At 35.5% G+C, this 18,543-nt stretch overlaps 1 protein-coding gene across 1 annotated transcript in view; it reads left to right on the top strand.

Moving 5' to 3' along the window:
* The window catches only part of LOC120774841 (microtubule-associated protein futsch), a 119,214-nt gene that overhangs the window by 49,956 nt on the left and 50,715 nt on the right, over positions 1-18,543 (top strand). The window contains exon 2 of the mRNA XM_040104661.1: positions 15,221-15,325. Within this exon, the coding sequence (XP_039960595.1) occupies positions 15,221-15,325 (105 nt within the window). The remainder of the gene's footprint in view (positions 1-15,220; positions 15,326-18,543) is intronic.

Raw genomic sequence — 18,543 nt, 5'->3', positions numbered from 1 at the left:
AACCAAAAGTGCCTCTGGATAAATTGGCAGTAACCGCGAATAGACAGGCAACAAAGCTGCAACATAAACAATACAAGTCTAATAGGAGTTAGCCAGTTAGGCAGGCAAGCCGGCAGTCAGCTGCTGAGAGCCTTCCAGCTAGCGGGAAAGCAAATAATGGCAAATACTTGCACACTTATTAGACGTTAGGTGCAGCGCCTAGCTGTTGCAGGCTGTCTATAGCAGCATAGCTGCCTGCATGCCCCCGCGCTTGCCGCGTGACCGACGCCAGACTGCAGCTTGTTGAGTTAGTTAGGGTGCATAGGCGTCACCAGTGCCACTGTCAGCAGTAAAGCATCTCTTAGTTGTCGCATCAAAACGACGCAGTATCCAAAACGTGCTACATACAAGAACAACAGCGCCAATGCACAAACAAATCTGTGTATGTTTGTATAGATAAGTTCGCAGCAACGATGTTTGCACACTCGAGTGCCAGAAGTGGCACCTCAAACAACAGATTCTAACGCGCCTGCTTGGCCGCCCTCATGACGAACCAACCAGCCAAAGTATGAACGAACGAACGAGCGAAGGAACGATGATTGTATGTATGAACGTACTCCGTGATATACATAGGTACGTGGCGTCGCCGTGCGGCAGCCACACTTGTGCCAATTGTGTTGTGCTTCCGCATTTTTCATGCCATACATGATCGACACGTTCGCGCTGTCGCCGTGGCAGTGGCAGTGTGGCAGTAGCGAAGGCTGTGCTGGCAACAGCGCGCAAATAAGATCTATTGAAGTGCCTCAGCCGCAGTGGCAGTAACAACAGCAATAACAATAACAATGCAAGGTAATAGATCAACTTGTATTAGAAGTGGCAAGCGGCAGGCTGCTACTCGCTACTCATAGCAGGTTGTTATTGTTAACTTGTAGTTGTTGTTGTTGCCTGCTTTTTGCGGCTTCGGACGACGGCGGGAGGCGTTGAAGTGACAAAAATGTGGCTCGAACCTCTTTGCCTGATGAAGATCTTGGCGAGTCGAGTTGTTGTTGTTGTTGTTGCTGTTGCCACAGAAATAACTATGGCAATGATGTGTGCCGTGTAATGCAATGCACATGTAAGATAAACAGCAGCAATTGTTGCTGCCGCTACAAATGGTGTGCATGTGCCTCAAGTTGCAAGCAAACCGCAGCAGCAGTAGCGACATCGGCAGCAGCATTTCGTGTAGCAGACAATTTGCTTAGGCAAACGTGGTTCAACTTAATAAATAGTTAACTTGTGTACCGTTATGTTCGCAAACAACGTGCAGATGAATTTGCCACATGCAGACGATATAATGTGGAAGAAGCAGAAATCACATAGCAAAATAGCAGAAAATGTATGCAACATGTGTGTGTGGCACCTTGAATTATGAATGTATGCAGTACTTACATATCTATTCATACAGTTTGTGGTATGTTTCACACTTACTGTACATTTTTGCCTCGTAACATCGTGCAAATATGAAGCGCTAAACAAATTGTCACTCGCCAATAATGGCAGCTGGCAGTTGGCGACTAGCGCGAACGCAAATTAGTATTTTCTAAAGGCCTGCATCATAAATGAAGTAAATCTTTTGTCTTAAAAATACCAAATTTTCGGGATTATTATAATTCAGTCCCGAAATTTCGGGATTTTTTAAAAATTGTTGCAACATATTTCACACTAATACATGGAAAACTGATTTAATTTTAAGGGTTTCTAAAATGCAGTCCCGAAATTACGGGACTACTTCAAAACTGTCGAAACATATTTCATACAAATACAAGTTAAACGGATATAATTTGAAGGGTTTCTAAAATACAGTCCCGAAATTTCGGGATTACTTCAAAACTGTCGAAACATATTTCATGCAAATACAAGTTAAACAGATTTAGTTTTCGGGGTTTCTATAACAAAATCCCGAAATTTCGGGTTTCTCAAATATATGAAAACTTTTTTAAAGACTAGGCAGAATTTCAAAAAGTGGTAACTTCTGAATATTGCTATTCAAAAATTACGATGATGCGGAATTTGCGAAAGTATCCCGGTGATATCCCACTCTAAATACCAAACAAACACGATTCTAAAACGCGCTATCCACGACTAATTCATATATATTAAAAAAATATTCCAAAATTGTTTACTTCCTTTTGCACATCGGTGCCTTAAAAAACATCTGTATATACATACATACATACATATATATGTATATCGAGCACGCCTTAGGTGCAGCTGCATTTAATTGTCAAGAGACCGCAGCTTCGTCACGATGCTTGCATCTTCAATGAATCACGTGCAACACAAACCAAATCAAATGTTCAACTCGGCTACTTACGTGGAAACCATTAACTCTATAGGGGATTAAGATGACCAAACAGGGCGTCAGCTGCTTAAAATGAGTAGGAGAGCCAAATAAAAGACATGTTGCTGCTACAGCAATAGAAATATTGCAAATTGTCGCAATGCGAATTGACAAATAAAGGAGGATACAATGCCGAGAATTCAATGCAAGCGACGATAACTGGCCGGAACACGGTAATGATGGTAGAAAACGGTAAATGAAGTAAAAGAACTAACGCTATATATGAAATGGAAATGAGGTAGCTGATGAAATTTTTTAAATAAAAATTCATTATTAAAATTAGTATATAATTAATAAAAAAATATTACATAAATAATAGATAATTAAAAAAATTAAATTAAAAGTAAATAAACATAATTAAAAAAATTGATTAAAAAATTTAATGATTAACACAAATTAATTAATAAAACTGAAATACGAAAATGCTTAAAAATTTTACAGTAATTTTAATTCAATTTAATTTAAAAAAATTTAATTAATTTAATTTAAAAAAATTAATTAAATATTTTTAATTAATTAAATGGTACTGAAGTAGCTGTTAAAACTTATTATATAAATAATAAAAATATATAAAAATAATTAAGAGTAAATAAAAACAAATGTAAAGTTATATTTAAAAATATTTATTTCTTGAAAAACAAAAACTAATTAAATCAATAAAAATAAAAAATACTGAAAAAACTTAGAGTAAACAATTTTAATTTAATTAATTTAAAAAAATTATTAATTTAAAAAATATAAATTAAAAATGTTTAATTTTCTTAATTATTGATAATAAAAATGATTAATAATAAAATAAAAAAATATACAGAACTATAATTAAAAAGTATATATTAAAATTAAATCAGAAAGATGCTAAAAATAACTAATTACAAATAAAAAAATTTAATTATAAATCATAAAAAAATTATATTCATGCAAATTATATAGAACTGGTCTTTGATCGGAGTTTTTTAAAAACTTATAGCGAAAAATTGTAATTAAAATTAATTAAAAATTATGCTTAATTTTTATAAAAAAATATATAAAATTAATAATCTATAATTTTTTAGAGTTAATTAATTAAGAAAAATTAATAAATAAAATAAAAACTAAATTCAAATATCAAAATTAATAAAAATTTATAGATATATGAGATGTATATATATGTATATTTATATATATATGTATAATAAAAAAATATTTAATAATTATTCCAGTTCAATAAACTCTGAGTTTATAACAGCCTTGCAATGGCAGCCGCTTTTTGCATTTGTACATTGGTTATTCACATATAAAAGCTTATGGGGGGATGTAAGCCCATATATACATATGTATGTATATGTATGTATGTGCTACGCAATAAGTGCTGGTTGGCAATGCCTGTTGCTTTGGCTATTTGGGTGCTGGTGGGCGATTTTCCGCAAACTGCACACAGCTGCCGCTGCTGCAACAGGCTCGTTGATCAATTATGTCAAATTGAGGCAGGCATACCAAATATACACCCATATGTACATATGTATGTATGTACACACATGGCTGTGTGATTTCAATACACAATTGATGGCAGTCATCAGCTGCAAAACTGCTTACCAAGACTATAAGTATACTTGCAGCAATTGCCTAGTGCCGCCGCCAAGTTATTGAGCCACACCATACTGGAAGTAATTGTTGTTATTATTAGATTGTTGCTACTGTTGCTGTCCATAGCTATTAGCGTGGCATTGCAACATATTTGACTTTCAACTATTGTTGCTGTTGCTGTTGTTGCAGCATTATATATGCCGCACTTTTTCCTATCTACGATGGCATGTGGCATAAATGTGTGCGCTCTCACACCAAAAGCGTGCGCTCTTTCTCTTCCGTTCCGCCACCTAGACCAGAGAGCTGTGTAAATATGTGGGTTAGAGCCAAATTTGGCAGTGCGTATTCTAAGCCGACAGCACGCAAATGGACACGGTCGCGCTTGTTGTACAACAACCGAAACGGCAATTGCAACGGCCACAACACAACATATGCAGCGGCAGGCATGCTTAGTGCGTAGACTTAAGCGGCAAACTTGTTTTGAACTTTTTTCCTGGAATTTTTTTGTTTCTGTCTTTGCTTTGGTCCTAAAACAATTTATGATTTTTCCGTTGGCAACCAAAGGCGGTTGGCAATGCAAAAGGAAGCTGGAACAAAGCGGAAAAGAAAATTCGTATGCCGCATGGCCAAAAAGGCAATGGCATTATAAATGTTGCAAGTTATTTGCGTCGAAACCGAAAATGTACTGATATTCGGCGTGTAATCATGGAAAAGGATATCAAATTTTGCTGGCTGCCAAAGAAGGGCTGTGTCGCATGCCGCACATGACAGGGCGAATAAAACGAAACTAAAAAGAAATTAAAATTTTTTATAAAACATGGAAATTTTTTCAAATTTTTTTTCGCATGCCACAAATGAGTAATAAATGCATGAAAAAGTATTTAATGCGGCATGCCACTTCCTAGACTAATGCGCGTGCGTGCCCATAAAAAGGCACAAAAAACAAAAAAAGTAATATAAAAAGAGAGATCCCCCTCCCCCTCCCCGCAGGCGCGCAAATGCAGCGGCAATATGACTTGGCCGCGATAGAAAAACAACAACCTTGATCGTGTCAGTGGCAGTGACCAAAATGTCGACCAGAGCACACAAAAGTACTTAAGTGGCACATGCTTGCTTGCATGCGCTGTATGTGTGTGTGTTTGTGTGTGCATAAACCACTTTTGTGCAACAAAGACGTGTTGTGCTTTTGGTCAGACGTCGAGTAAGTAGTGTCATTGTTTATGCCACAACCAGCAAATAGCAAAATGAAAAGCAGCAAAATATATATTTTCAACAGCGTAGCTGCCCAGCAGCCGCGCGCATTTGAGCAACTTGCCACAAAAGTGCTAACAAAGCTTGCACTCGAACACAAGACTCTATGTATTAATGTGTGTTTGTGCAACACACTCGGTGTGCAACCTTAAAGTATTGTATTTCCCTGTAGCATTGTTTGTGCTTGCCACATGCTGGCTGACTGCAAGCATTTGCTGATTTTTGTTGCACATTTCATATGCGTTTGCGGGCAATTCGATGCTGCATAAATATCAATGTGTGTGTGTGTTGTTGGTGCACGAAAACCAACTCCTATGCCTATGGAGCGGCCATAAAGCAGCCCACCCTGATGCACTGGCCGCAGCACACAGTGGCTCACCTGCAACTGCACAAATATTTATCGTTCACTTTTTGTACGCGTGCGTTCTGAAGACAACGCGCTGTGGCAGTAGCGGCAACCATGAAAAACAACAACAATAAGTAGGAAAAACAACAACAAATACTAAGAAAAACAATAAGAGTAAGAAGTAGCAACAACACTATGAAAAAGCAACAACAAAAATATAAACAAAGAAACAACAAAACAACAACAAGAACTAAGCATAAAACAGCAACATTTCAGCAAAAAATAACCAAAACTAAGCACAACACTACAACATCTAACCAGAAAACAACAACAACTATTCAGAAAATAACAACAACTGGGCAAAAAAATAACAACAACAAACACACTCACCGCAACGGTTGTTTGGCTACAAATTGCCGCACTGTTGCAAGTTGCCCACTGGCGCAACTTGTTGCAATTCGACGCTACGCATGCTTACCAGCGCCAAGTCACACACAAAACATATTGCCAACACACGCACACACATACTCGTAGGCTTATACCTGTATTTATTATGTGCATATATAAATGTAGACACAGGCGGCGGCGCATTGTGGCAACTTGCAACATCGTGACCACCGCAAATAAGCGCTAAGGCGAAATGAAGCATGAGTGTTGCAACAAGTCCTGTTGTGGCATAACTCGCATACATATATGTATGTGTATGTACTTAAGCATACACAAGCGTCTGTATGTAAATAGCACATTTTTCTGCATTTAAATTTTATATTCCCTTTTGGCTGCTTCGAAAACTGTGAGAAATATTTATTTCCAATCGCAATCTCAGGCAGGCTCCCCAGCATTTTATGGTGACTTAAGCACGCCTGCATACATACTTACATATGTGAAAATATTTATTTATATGCATTTAACCATATATATGTATGTACATAGCTGTATATATGTGGCATGCTAGCTTACAAATCAGCATTCTCGCTTACTTTGCTCCATTTTTGCACCCCTGACAGCGCTGCGCTCCGCCATATCCTGCCGCACGTACGGCTCAGCGCTTCTTTTAACACCTCACAACCTGCAACAAAGTATTCGCACAGCACTTGCATGCCACACACATGCAATTTGCGCTGTGCAGCCACATATGCAACAATCACGCATGCTTCAGTTTTCGCAAGTGCGTGTGCGTGTGTATTGGTACGCACGCCAGCCCTGCATATTCTAATCGCTTTTCAGCAGTGCAGATCTAGATCTGCTGGCAATTGATAGCTAGCAGAAGTGCTTTACATAAGCACTCGGCAATTCACGCCACACATTTTGCTGTTGCAAGCACACACGTTTACATCTATGTGTTGCAAGTGTTGCATTAGCATTTGTAAGCGCATTAAATTGCAATTTGTTGCACGCACTTGATTGATGCACTCGTTAGATAAGTGCGTGCTGCAGCACTTCTGGGATTAAATGCAGACATCCAATTTTGTTTTATTTTATTTTTTGCCAATTTCTTTTGAAATCTTTAGGGAAAAATGGTGATTTTAATGGATTGCGGTCTGCAGCGATTGGAGTGGTGATTTGTTAGAGAAAATTTTTAAAAAAACAGAAAGATATCTTTAGACATTTTGGTTCTTTATGTATGTACATATATGAGACAGAATAGGTTGGGTTAGGTTAAAGGTTAGGTTGGTCTGGTAGACTAATGAGTCATTCATTGGCCAGTTTTGGTGCTTTGCGCTACTAGATGGGGCTCCGTTACGAAGTCCATGAGAAGTAGTCATTCTTAGGTGCCTAGTCAATGGGTGCCTGTGCTTGACGTGATTTTCAATAGAATCTGTGGCCTCACTGCCGTTAGCTCTTCTAGTGTGTCATACCATGTTTAAAGCGTAGAAGACAAAATAGAACAATCAAATTTTTTTTCTCCTCACATGAAATTTCAAATTCATTTAGAGAGAGATTAAGTGAGAGAAAGATGGTGGTAGTTTTAATAATTATTACAAATTAAAAATAAAAATTAAAATTAAATAGCTCTAAAGGTATTTTGCTGAGAAAATATCAGTTTCCATTGATAAATTTTCTTCGTGCAAACAAATGAATAAGGTAGTTAACATAGAAGCACATAGAAGGCATATAAACACATATATACAAACAAAATATAAAAACATAGAAAGACATAGAAAAACATAGAAAACATAGAAACGAGCAAAACGCAAATAAATCTATAGAAACATAACTAAATTCATAAAATTACATAGAAAAACATAGAAAGAAACATAGAAAACATAGAAAGGAGTAAAAAAACGTATAAATCTATAGGAACATAAATGAATGCATAAAACCACTAAGAAAAACATAGAAAAACAACGAATATCTTCATAGTGTATCATAAATTGGTGCGGAGTTTCATTATATGCCAAGCCTTAGGCTAACGAGACAATTTTTTTAATACCGCTACTTTTAAGCATTTTTTTTATAAATTTATAGCAGTATAGATTTGTTGTTATTATTTTTCATTAATTTAATATTACATTAAACTATGACATACATATTTAAATAAATCTGCGAGCGAGCCAAACAGCAAGAAAAGCAATGAAGCAGCAAAAAAAAAATTTACAAATTCTGAATGCCACAAATGCTTAGTAAACTTTCTTTCGGCACTTAACATATATATTTTTTCCAATTTCCAACGTTGCCATATTTCACTTTGTTATGACCCTAAGCCACGCAAGCAACAATAATGCGAATTTTTCTTAAATTTATAGAACTTTCGGTAGAAGAAACTAATTTCTTTCGACTTTTACGAAACTAATAGTTGATATTTTTTTAAAATTCAATGACATTAATATTAAAAAAAAAAACTTATACTAAACAATTTAAATATTATAGGATACCAAAAGTGTACTCCTTTAGTAAAAAATCTTAGAATAATACAAACAGAAATACAAATTTCCAAAAATTTGAAATTAGTGTCTATTTTCGATCTCAACCTTTCCACCTAATCTCAAAAGGTTAGTTAGATTACACCAATCAGAGAATCTGTTGCTACTTCTGGTCTTAACCTTTCGACCTAACCTCAAAATCTTAGTTAGATCACACTAATCAGAGATCCACTATAATAAGAAAAGAAACACCAAAAGTTTAACAGGACTATACCTTTGCCAGGCGTTCTACATTCAAACAGTTGCACACAAAGTACGCAAAGCCCATTTGAAGATCAAGATTAAAGCCGGTATTGATTGCGGTAAGTGACTGAAAATAGCGTGAAAGCAATTAAGAATTTAATTAGCTGCGGCTGTTCATATTGCCACAGCATCGAAATTCCAGCGATAATCGATTTGAACAGTAAAGCAGTGCCAGAAAGAAAAAAAAACGAGAGAACTAGAAGAAAATAAATTAAAAATTAAAATTTAAAACCAAAAAATAAAAATTTAAAAAATTTAAAACTAAAAAACAACAACAAAAACTCAAAACCTACAACAAACAGGCAGGAAACCAAAGTAGAAAGCAAGGTGTTCGAAATGCAGCACTTAATGACACGCGCGATTAATAGTCGAAAAGGCATAAAGACTGTGGCACGCAGCGTCAACTGCGGCGCGCATGATTACCAAGCACTTGTGCCACAGCGAAACAAAAGAAACGCAGTTACGCAGTTGTAGATTTTTCATTATTTAATTTTGTTTTTGCGGCAATTTATTGTTTTTTTTTGTCTTTTTTTGTTGTTGTGGCTCACTGTGGCAACGCGACAATCTAACAAGCTTAATTGCTGGCTAAGAAACTAAATACAAGTGTTTAAATTGGAAATGAAAAAGAAGCATATTAACAGAAACACACTATTGGCGGTAGGCTTTCTTTGCCGCCAGCTGTGTAGAAAGTTTACAATTAGCCACATTGCCACAAAATCAACGTGGCATTCATGATGCGGCAACATTCGAAGATGATTGCGCGCTGCCGTTTTTCGCTACTAAATGCTTTTTATGCCACGCAGTTTTTTGTCATTGCTGCCACACACTTGCTGCATGTGTGGTTTTCGCCGCATTCAGCGCGTTCTGCGCATGCGTGCCTGACCTAACCTCTTGCTTTGCCAATTTACTGCTTTGGCGAGTGTGCCACTATTGTTGGTGTATTGTGCTTGTGCGCTGTTATAGCCTAGCTGCCTGTTCGTAAGCCACTTTGCTGTTCTTCTACTGCACGCACACACATATACACACGCTCAAAGCGGCATTTGCATTCCACTGCTGCAGCTTCTTCAACGCGATTTTTATGCTTGTGCGTCCGCCGGCTATTTTACATACTCGAAATGATTGGCGTTTTGCTGCTGCACTCGCGCTGTGCGTTCGCTGTTGTTCGGCGCTGTGGCAAGTTCTTTTTATTATTGTCTATAATTTGGTCGCTTAACGGTGCAATTTGCAATTACACAGCGCTGCGCTGCGCGCCTAGGTCATCACACAAGGCGACGGCAACCACAGTAGTGGCTTCTTCATTTCTATTTTCTCGCTTGTGCCTGCGGCGCACAAACACCAGGAAAGTTATGCATACACACATGTGTAGCTTGTGGCCAAGTAAATGGCATTTCTACACTTGCATTTGGCACAAATCGAATTATCGACCTCGGCAGCCGCTAATCGGTGCCGCCGTAGCTGCTGAGCGCGCGTGCTGCCACTGGCTGCCAAAGCAGTTGGTTGCCTTGCGTAGTCTTGGTTCTAAGCGCTCCCAATTGCTTGCAAAGCAGCAGCCACTGTTATTATCATTACTATTTATATTGGGTATACTGTTATTGTTGTTGTATTAGATATGCTCTGCGGTTGTAAAAATAGTCGCCGTGGCATATTATATATGAAATATTAACATACTTTTCTAATTTGATTTTCCAATTTGTTGAGTGTCTTCTTCTCTTGCCACAGTGGCAGCACTGCACTTATTATTGTAGTTTGGCTGTTTTTTATTGTCTCTTAACACCTCATTTGTGGTTTTATTAATCTGTCAAACGGTGACAAATGATGTCAGTATGCAACCAAACCGACTGATTCTTAGGCTACAGGGCAATAAACTGGGTTGAATTACAAATTCCAAACTTTGATGAATTACTGAGACTTACCTTGATTATTGCTGAAGTTAACGTGAGTACTTGACTGCATATACTCACTCTATACGTGCATATGTCTAGAGAAGTACATTTTATTTAATACAAAAGATTTGGTAACTACTCCACTATTAACTAGTTTCGAACTAGTTCGTTGCTATTTGATTTTTCCGCTAGTTAAATGTAATAAAAAATAATATTTAATTTTTACAAAATATTTGGTAACTACTCTTTTTTTAACTAGTTTCAAACTAGTTGTTTTTCGTTTATTGTTCGACTGATTTAATGTAATAAAAAAACATTTATTTCCTGCAAAAAATTTCGTCACTACTCCGATATTAACTAGTTCCAAACTAGTTGGTCTTTTGTTGATAATTCCACTAGTTTAATGTAGTACAATACAAAGAATAATCTAAAGATATTTTTTCTAAATATGGCCAGAAATCTTTGGCTGAAAAGCAATAAACAATTTTAGAATTGACTTAAAGAAATTGCTCTTAAACACTCATATTTAGTTAAACATCCTTAACTCGGGTTCAAGAATTGCTATTTAAAACAAGTACTAAACTAAAAATAAACTGTTAACACATAATTCTTTTTAAAAACTTGTTTGAAGCGAGAAATTTGATATGGTAAGCTCGGGGTTTATGAGTCGTCTTTAACATTAAAACCACAAAATAAGCTCGAGTTTAAGCAGCTTAAGTTATAGTTATCTTTTAAGAGTTAAAGAAAATTTTTAATGGTAAACTCGGAGTTTATAAGTCGTGTTTAACATTAAAACCACAAAATAAACTCCAGTTTAATCATCTCAAGATATATATTTTTTTAAAGATGTCTTTTAGGAGAGTTAAGGAAAATTGTGTATGGTGAATTCGCAGTTTATGAATCGCGTTTAACAGTAAACCCCAAAAATAAACTGGAGTTTAAACATTTTGAGATATAATTATTTTTTAAGAGTTAAAGAAATTTTTTCATGGTAAACTCGGAGTTAATGAATCGTGATTGATATTACACCCCCAAAATAAACTCGAATTTAAGGCATCTTGAGATATACATACATATATACATATCTTTTAAGATGTCTTTGAGGCGCGTTAAAGAAAAATTGTTATGGTAAACTGGCAGTTTATGAATCGTGTTTAACATTAAACTCCCTAACTCACAAAACTCGAGTTTAAGCATTTTGAGATATAATTATTTTCTAAACGGTTTTTTAAGTTATTTTTAAGTTTGCGAGTCGTGTTTAATACTAAATACCAAAATAAACTCGAACTTAAGCATTTCAGCACATATTTTTTATAATATAGCGAAATTTTAGTCTAAAAAATGTTAAAATCATGTACTCTCCCAATATTTACGAAAATTGCAAAACTCCGCTTCTGCCATTAAAATATTCCAACAGGCAGTCGGCCTACATATGCACGTCCATTCTGGTTGTATATAGTATACAAAAGTAATTTATACACATCTTAAACTCATAAACTTTTAATGGTTAAAGAAATAACTTCTAATGGCGTAAGTGCCGTTATAATATAGCCAACAAACCGAAGCCAATTATATTACAAGTAGAAGATATTGCACTTTACTTTTACTATGCCACAAAAAATATCAAAAAAATGGTGAGCGTCGAGCTGAAAACAACCCTCCGGCTTCAGTATACTCGACTTTTGATACATGTTTGTATATATTTCGATATGTAGGTGTGTGTTAATGCCGTTACATATGATTGTAATTTGATACTGGTCACGTGTTGCATCTCTGGGGAATTTATTAAAACGAAATATTGCAAACACTGTTCCATAAACTCCTCCCACACATTAGTTGGCGCTATAAAATATGTATTTTTTGCCCCCAGTTTTCGACTTAAAGGTTTAGGAAGCAAAAGGAACTGATTTTTTTTTCTTTTTACTTGTTTTTGGATTTTTTGTGAACAAATAGCTACTTATATGTATCGAGAAAAATTGTTCAAAAATAATGAAAATTTTCGAGACGAATTTTTCTGATTGCACGCTTTATTTAAATTTTTTAATTTTCTATAGCATTTCTGTGTAAAATTTGAATTTCTTCTTTTTTATATCTCAAAAGCAATATTTTCCACACAAATAACTGCCTGAGTGGCAAAACGAAAATATTATATACCCATAAAACCATATCAACTTCGAATATTTCTACGCACATTAACCTATAATCACTCAGGGTAGTTTCCACACAACCCAATGGTAACCCTAACAGCACCAATACGCCAACAATTTTCACAAACTAATAAACAATTGCCATTGTTTGCATGCAGAGAAAATGTTTAAATACGCCAATTCAAAAATTAAGCCAAAATGATTTATTTTTTTTTTTATAAAATGAACTGAAAACAATAACAATCGAAATCGAATCGATTAAAAGTTGCATAAGCAAAGCCAAACAAAACACCCTTGAGGGGTCAAAGCGCGCAGACTGAAGCATATTTCAGGGCGCATTAAGCGCTACAAGCTTGTCAAAAGCGCTTCCGGCGCGTTTTGTTTGCACAACAAAAAACCAAAACAAACACAACAAACGCATAGAATGGCAAATGTCTAACAAATGAGCTGAAAACCACAATCAACACTTTTTTGTTTGTAATTTTTTTTCAGTTTGTGTTTTGCTTTTGCATTTTAAATTGCTTTTGTTTGCGCAATTTGCAGGCAAACAATCGGTATTAAGCTGGCAATAGGATTTGCAGGCATTTTCAGGGGTGCAAATTGGAAGCACAGGGTTTGAAGAATTTTGGTTTTTTTGTGCAAAAGTGGGGTGTTTGCCGATTTGCTGTAAAATTTTATAGTTATGAGTGTGTGTGTGTGTGCAGGAAAGTTGTTTGTTTTTGGCAAATAATTGGGTTTTTTTTATGAAAAAAAAATCATCATATATTGAAAAATTTATGACTTAAAAATTGGATTTTAGCTAGAGAAAACACATTTTCTGCAATTTTTTCGAAATTTTGCTACACATTTTTCCGAAAAAAATCATACTTTCGACAGAAGAATATGTTTTTGATTGGTTATTATAATAGTGTTGCCTACATTTTGGCGCATTGCTGAAATAAATTAAGTGTGCGCTGAAAAAGTCAGTTTAGATATCAAATTAAGTATTTTCTGCAAATTTTTTCGAAACTTTGTTACATATTTTTCCGACAAATATAGTATTTTCAATAGAAGTGTGTGTTTTGGGCTCGTTATTTCAATAGTATTACCTACATTTTGGCGCATTGCTGAAATAAATTAAGTGAGCGTTGAAAAAGTCAATTTATATAACAAAGTTATATATTTACATAGTTGTTGTTTTTTATTCAAAAAAATTGTATTAGTAGCAAACAAGTTTAAGAAACAGCATAAAAATTAAGCAAAGTAATATTTTGAAGAAGGAATCATAAAAATACTCAAAATATAGAGCATAAATACCAAAGCTTACCGAAATAATAAGGTTAAGGATTAAAATAATAGGTTGTCAAAAAAGTCTTGCGGTATTTTCGCTAGTTGGCGCGTAGTTCTAGTTTTATTCGTCGCATCGGGTCATGCTATACCTTTTTGGAAAGGTCATTTCACGCGCTAACAAGTGTTTGATTGATTGTCGTTTCTTTGTCGTTCGTGAGTTATAGCGTCGCAAACATGGAGCAAAATAAAGAGAAAATACGGCATATTATACAGTACTACTACGATAAAGGCAAAAATGCATCTCAAGCCGCCAATAAAATTTGTGTAGTTTATGGACCCGATACAGTTTCCATTTCCACCGCACAACGATGGTTTCAGCGTTTTCGTTCTGGTGTAGAGGTGGTCGAAGATGCGCCACGCTCCGGAAGGCCTGTCGTCGAAAATTGCGATAAAATCGCTGAATTGGTCGAAAGAGACCGGCATAGTAGCAGCCGTAGCAGCGGTCAAGAGCTGGGCGGGAGTCATCAAAAATTCATTTCAATTTCAATAAAAAAAAGTCAATAAAAATACCGCAAGACTTTTTTGACAACCCATTATAAAGACTGAAACCGTTAGTAAAGCCCAAAACTTAATAAGAATTTCAATAAACTTCGCAGTCAAATCTGCTTTCTTGAGAGCTTACGAAAATGAATAAAATTGTTGAGAATTTTTGTAAATATGTGTTTAGTAGGTAACGCTTGCTTTTGCAGTTGATTATGGGTCGAAAAAATTTGTACAGCTTATTTTTTATTATTTTTTCAGCGTGTTATTTATTGTGTTATGGAACTCAAGTATCAAGAAAGCGTGGCCCTTTCTTATACGAAAATATCAAAATATAGCGAATTTCTTCATTATTTTCACTCTTTTTTGAACAGCTGTAACTTTTTTTGAGCTACCCGAACTTTTTTTTTTTTCTAAGTGAAGCTTAAAATCTCACCTTTCCAACACTACCAGTAACACTACCAGTGTATAGTAAGATACAATGTGATTGGTAGCACTGAAGATATACGACAGCAACGACATCTATTGACAAAATACGAAAAGACTTTTTCGACTACGCAATTTTTAAAATTTTTTTATAACCTGCCAATAACAAATTAATTACTAATTGCTACTTTAAATGCCAATTATTACATTTTTTTATTTTAATCATTAACCAGCTCGCTTAATAATAAATTGATTTTTTTTATTTCCAGGATATTGCAAGATGACCAGAAAAGGTTCGAGTCCACTGGGGCTCGACATGTTGGCTGTCTCAGTGGCAGTGGCATTCATATTTTTGCCATTATTAGCACAAGCCGGTAAGTGAATAACACAAGCAATAAATAAATTATAAATAAATTTATTAATATGAGCAATAAATTGATTAATATGAGGCAATAAATTGCATTTATAAATAGTTAAACATTAAGAAGAAATGAACCACAAAAAAATGCAAGTAGCAGGTATTCAATAACCATACAATTTTGTGTCATATGCAATGCCATGAAAAACAATAAAGAGAAAGCAATATGAGTAATGAATCAATTATAGGCATAAAGCCAAGCTAGAGCATGACATCTGTGATGGCAATAAATAAATGGACGCGAGAAGTTAGAGAGCGAACAATATAGGACAAATATATAATTATATATGAGATATATAGATATGGCATATATTTGGTACTACTAGAGACATAGAAAAACTGCACATATGTGACGTGATAAGCAAAATTAATGCCACAACCTGCCACTGCACATCTCTTTGCGACACATTGCGAATTTCCACGAAATTCCTAGAATATTTTTGGTTTAACACACATACAACAACTCATACAACAATACATATAACAATTCATATAAATTCGCCTTAAACAAAGCTTTTGTAATGAGGGTGGTGTCAGTGAGGCGCGCAAGCATGAGGGTGCACCTGTCAGCGCGCCCCTTAGAGCATGCGGCAGGCATTGGTCACTCATTTGCGGCAGTAAGCACTAAATGTGCTACCTACACACCCAAACATACATATATATATATGTGTTTTAGTACATAAATGCTTCAATGTGTATAAACAAAAGAACTTGTCACTCCGTTAATTATTTCCCAGCTGCCAAGTTAAAAAGAATTATCCATTAATGTGCCGCATATTAGAGGCAGAAATGCGCACAGGGGCAGAGCGATTGTATTTCACACACACACAAACACACTCACATGCAATTACCGCCTACTCACGCATCCTGCTTCGATGTGTGGACTTGCAAGTGGTCTGTAGCTCGTACATATGTGTTTGTATGTCTGCAAGTGTAGAAGTGTGTATGTATGCAAGTATCGTAGTGTGTACGCAAGATGTTAGTCTGTATGTATAAGTTGCAATTTTCGGTACCGGCTCGTCTCGAGTGACCCTTGACACGCTTTTGGCGTTACGGGCAATAAAAACAAATTGATTTTCTTTCGGCATTTTTCCGGCGGTTTTCTAACTGAAGCAGTTTGCTAGTGTGTGTATACATATATAACTGTAACTGAAGTTGGGGTATTTTTATGTACCCACTGACACCATTAACACCAACGCTAAGGCCACGTGGTAGACATATAATACTGTTAGCGGTACCAGCAACCAATCATTTCGATCAATACACAACCCTCGGCACAGACTCTTCGCTGCGCTCCAACTACACACACACACTTTCGGCTAAGCCACTAAAATCGCAAATTAAGCCACAATACTGCATTTTATTTATATTTATTTTGTTTTATTTGCGCTCTGTCATTATTGTCAATTTCTATGGCAATTTTGCATTGAGAGTGCGTATGGTTTCTGGCATTTTCTGTTCTTCTGCCAAATTTGACAAATCACTATCAGCTGTCATTAGTCACAGCAACAGTAGATTGCCAACGCGGCGGCTCATTTGTGCTTGTGGTGCTCTCTTTCGCTGGGGTCAATGTATTCTTTTGCTTAATTAAGCGTATTTGCCTCATTTAAAGTGCCTTCATATTGTTTAGTGCCGAAAAATCTGTTGCATTTGCCCTCAGCCCGCAGCCAGTCGCGCATTTGAACGCAGTCTGCTAAATTGGGGTGGCTCTACCAGTGTGCGGAAGGGATGCGTGTGTGCGCACAGCCAATTTGTGCATGTGCTATGGTGTTGTTTTTAGTATTATTGTTTTCTGCCTGCCATTTACTCTGCTAGTCATTGACATTGAATGCGAACTTCATTGTGCGTAAATTCAATTGATGCCATTTGTGTTAAATTTTTGCATCAATTTATTTATAAAAAGGCGACAAAATTCATTTGATTCACGCCAATTCATTTAAACGGCGCAAATTAATGCAAAGGCAAGTGTTGGCGCATGGCCAGTTGGTATTCTGTTTCAGTTACTATGACAGTAGTATGGAAAAGATATATGTATTATTAAATTTAGAAAATATTGTTATGACAAAATTTTGTAAGCGACATTTTTGGGAAAACACTTTTTTAACTAAGAAATTAATTTCTTTTGCAAAGTAATTTCCTGCTGGGTAGATATGGAGGTGCATATTTTTGAGACTTTGGAAAGACTTTCTTAGTACCTGTTTTTCAGAGTAGCAAAAAAAAAGAAATTTATGCTTTTTTTGACCCACCTCAATGCTCAAATAAAAAACCAAAACGAAAAAAAATAAATTTTACTTCATTTATTTTCGAAAAAAAAAAAATTTATTTTATTTATTTTCGAAAAAAAAAATTAATTTCATTTTATTAGCATTAGCTCTGTGTTCTTATTTTTTACTTATTTATTTCTTTTTTTGAAGTAATATAATTTTTGTACTTATGATTTGTATTGACTTTAAACATAAAGAGATAAAAAGTATGGGGATGTAAAATTTTTTTTAATACAAAAAAGTTTTTTTTCGACCCACCCTAATACACAACTAAAAACCTAAATTGGGGAAAAACAAATAATATTAGTATCTTCATATATATATTTTTTTTAATACAAACGACGAAAATTTAATTTAAAGTGTGATCCATGTCGAGGTTCTCTACTTTTTTAAAGAAAAATCACAGAAACTTCGAATTTAATGGGGAACGGTTATTATCATTCAAAGAACATTCTTTGGCATTTATTTTTTGAAGATTGTCTCTTTCAAGTGTTGGCCGTGGCTAGGTCTCAGGCGGCATATCCGTTGAGCCCAATTTTCGTTGACTCGTTCGAAAATTTTGACTGGTAACTGGTAAATGACAAGCGTGATGTCTTGTTTCAAGACCTGAATCGAAGCAGGATTGTTCGCATAGGCTTTAGACTTTACATATTCATACAGAAAAAAGTCTAACGGTATGATATCACACGATCTTGGTGGCAAATCGATCCAAAATCTCAAGATGGGTGTTGGTGTTGCGAATAGTTTTCTCAGTAGGCTGATTATGTTGACCATAAGTTGAGAGACGCGCTTGAAACACATCCTTTACAGAACGAGAACTTTCGTAATAAAGTTGAACGACTTGGATACGTTGTTCAGGGGTAAGCCAGACAATACTGAACAAAAATAACATGACAGCGTAACATGATTG

The sequence above is a fragment of the Bactrocera tryoni genome, chromosome 1 (genome assembly GCF_016617805.1).
Source record: "Bactrocera tryoni isolate S06 chromosome 1, CSIRO_BtryS06_freeze2, whole genome shotgun sequence".
Taxonomy (NCBI): Eukaryota; Metazoa; Arthropoda; class Insecta; order Diptera; family Tephritidae; genus Bactrocera; species Bactrocera tryoni.
The sequence above is the reverse complement of the archived record's forward strand: the minus strand, read 5'-3'. Positions and strand labels throughout refer to the sequence as shown.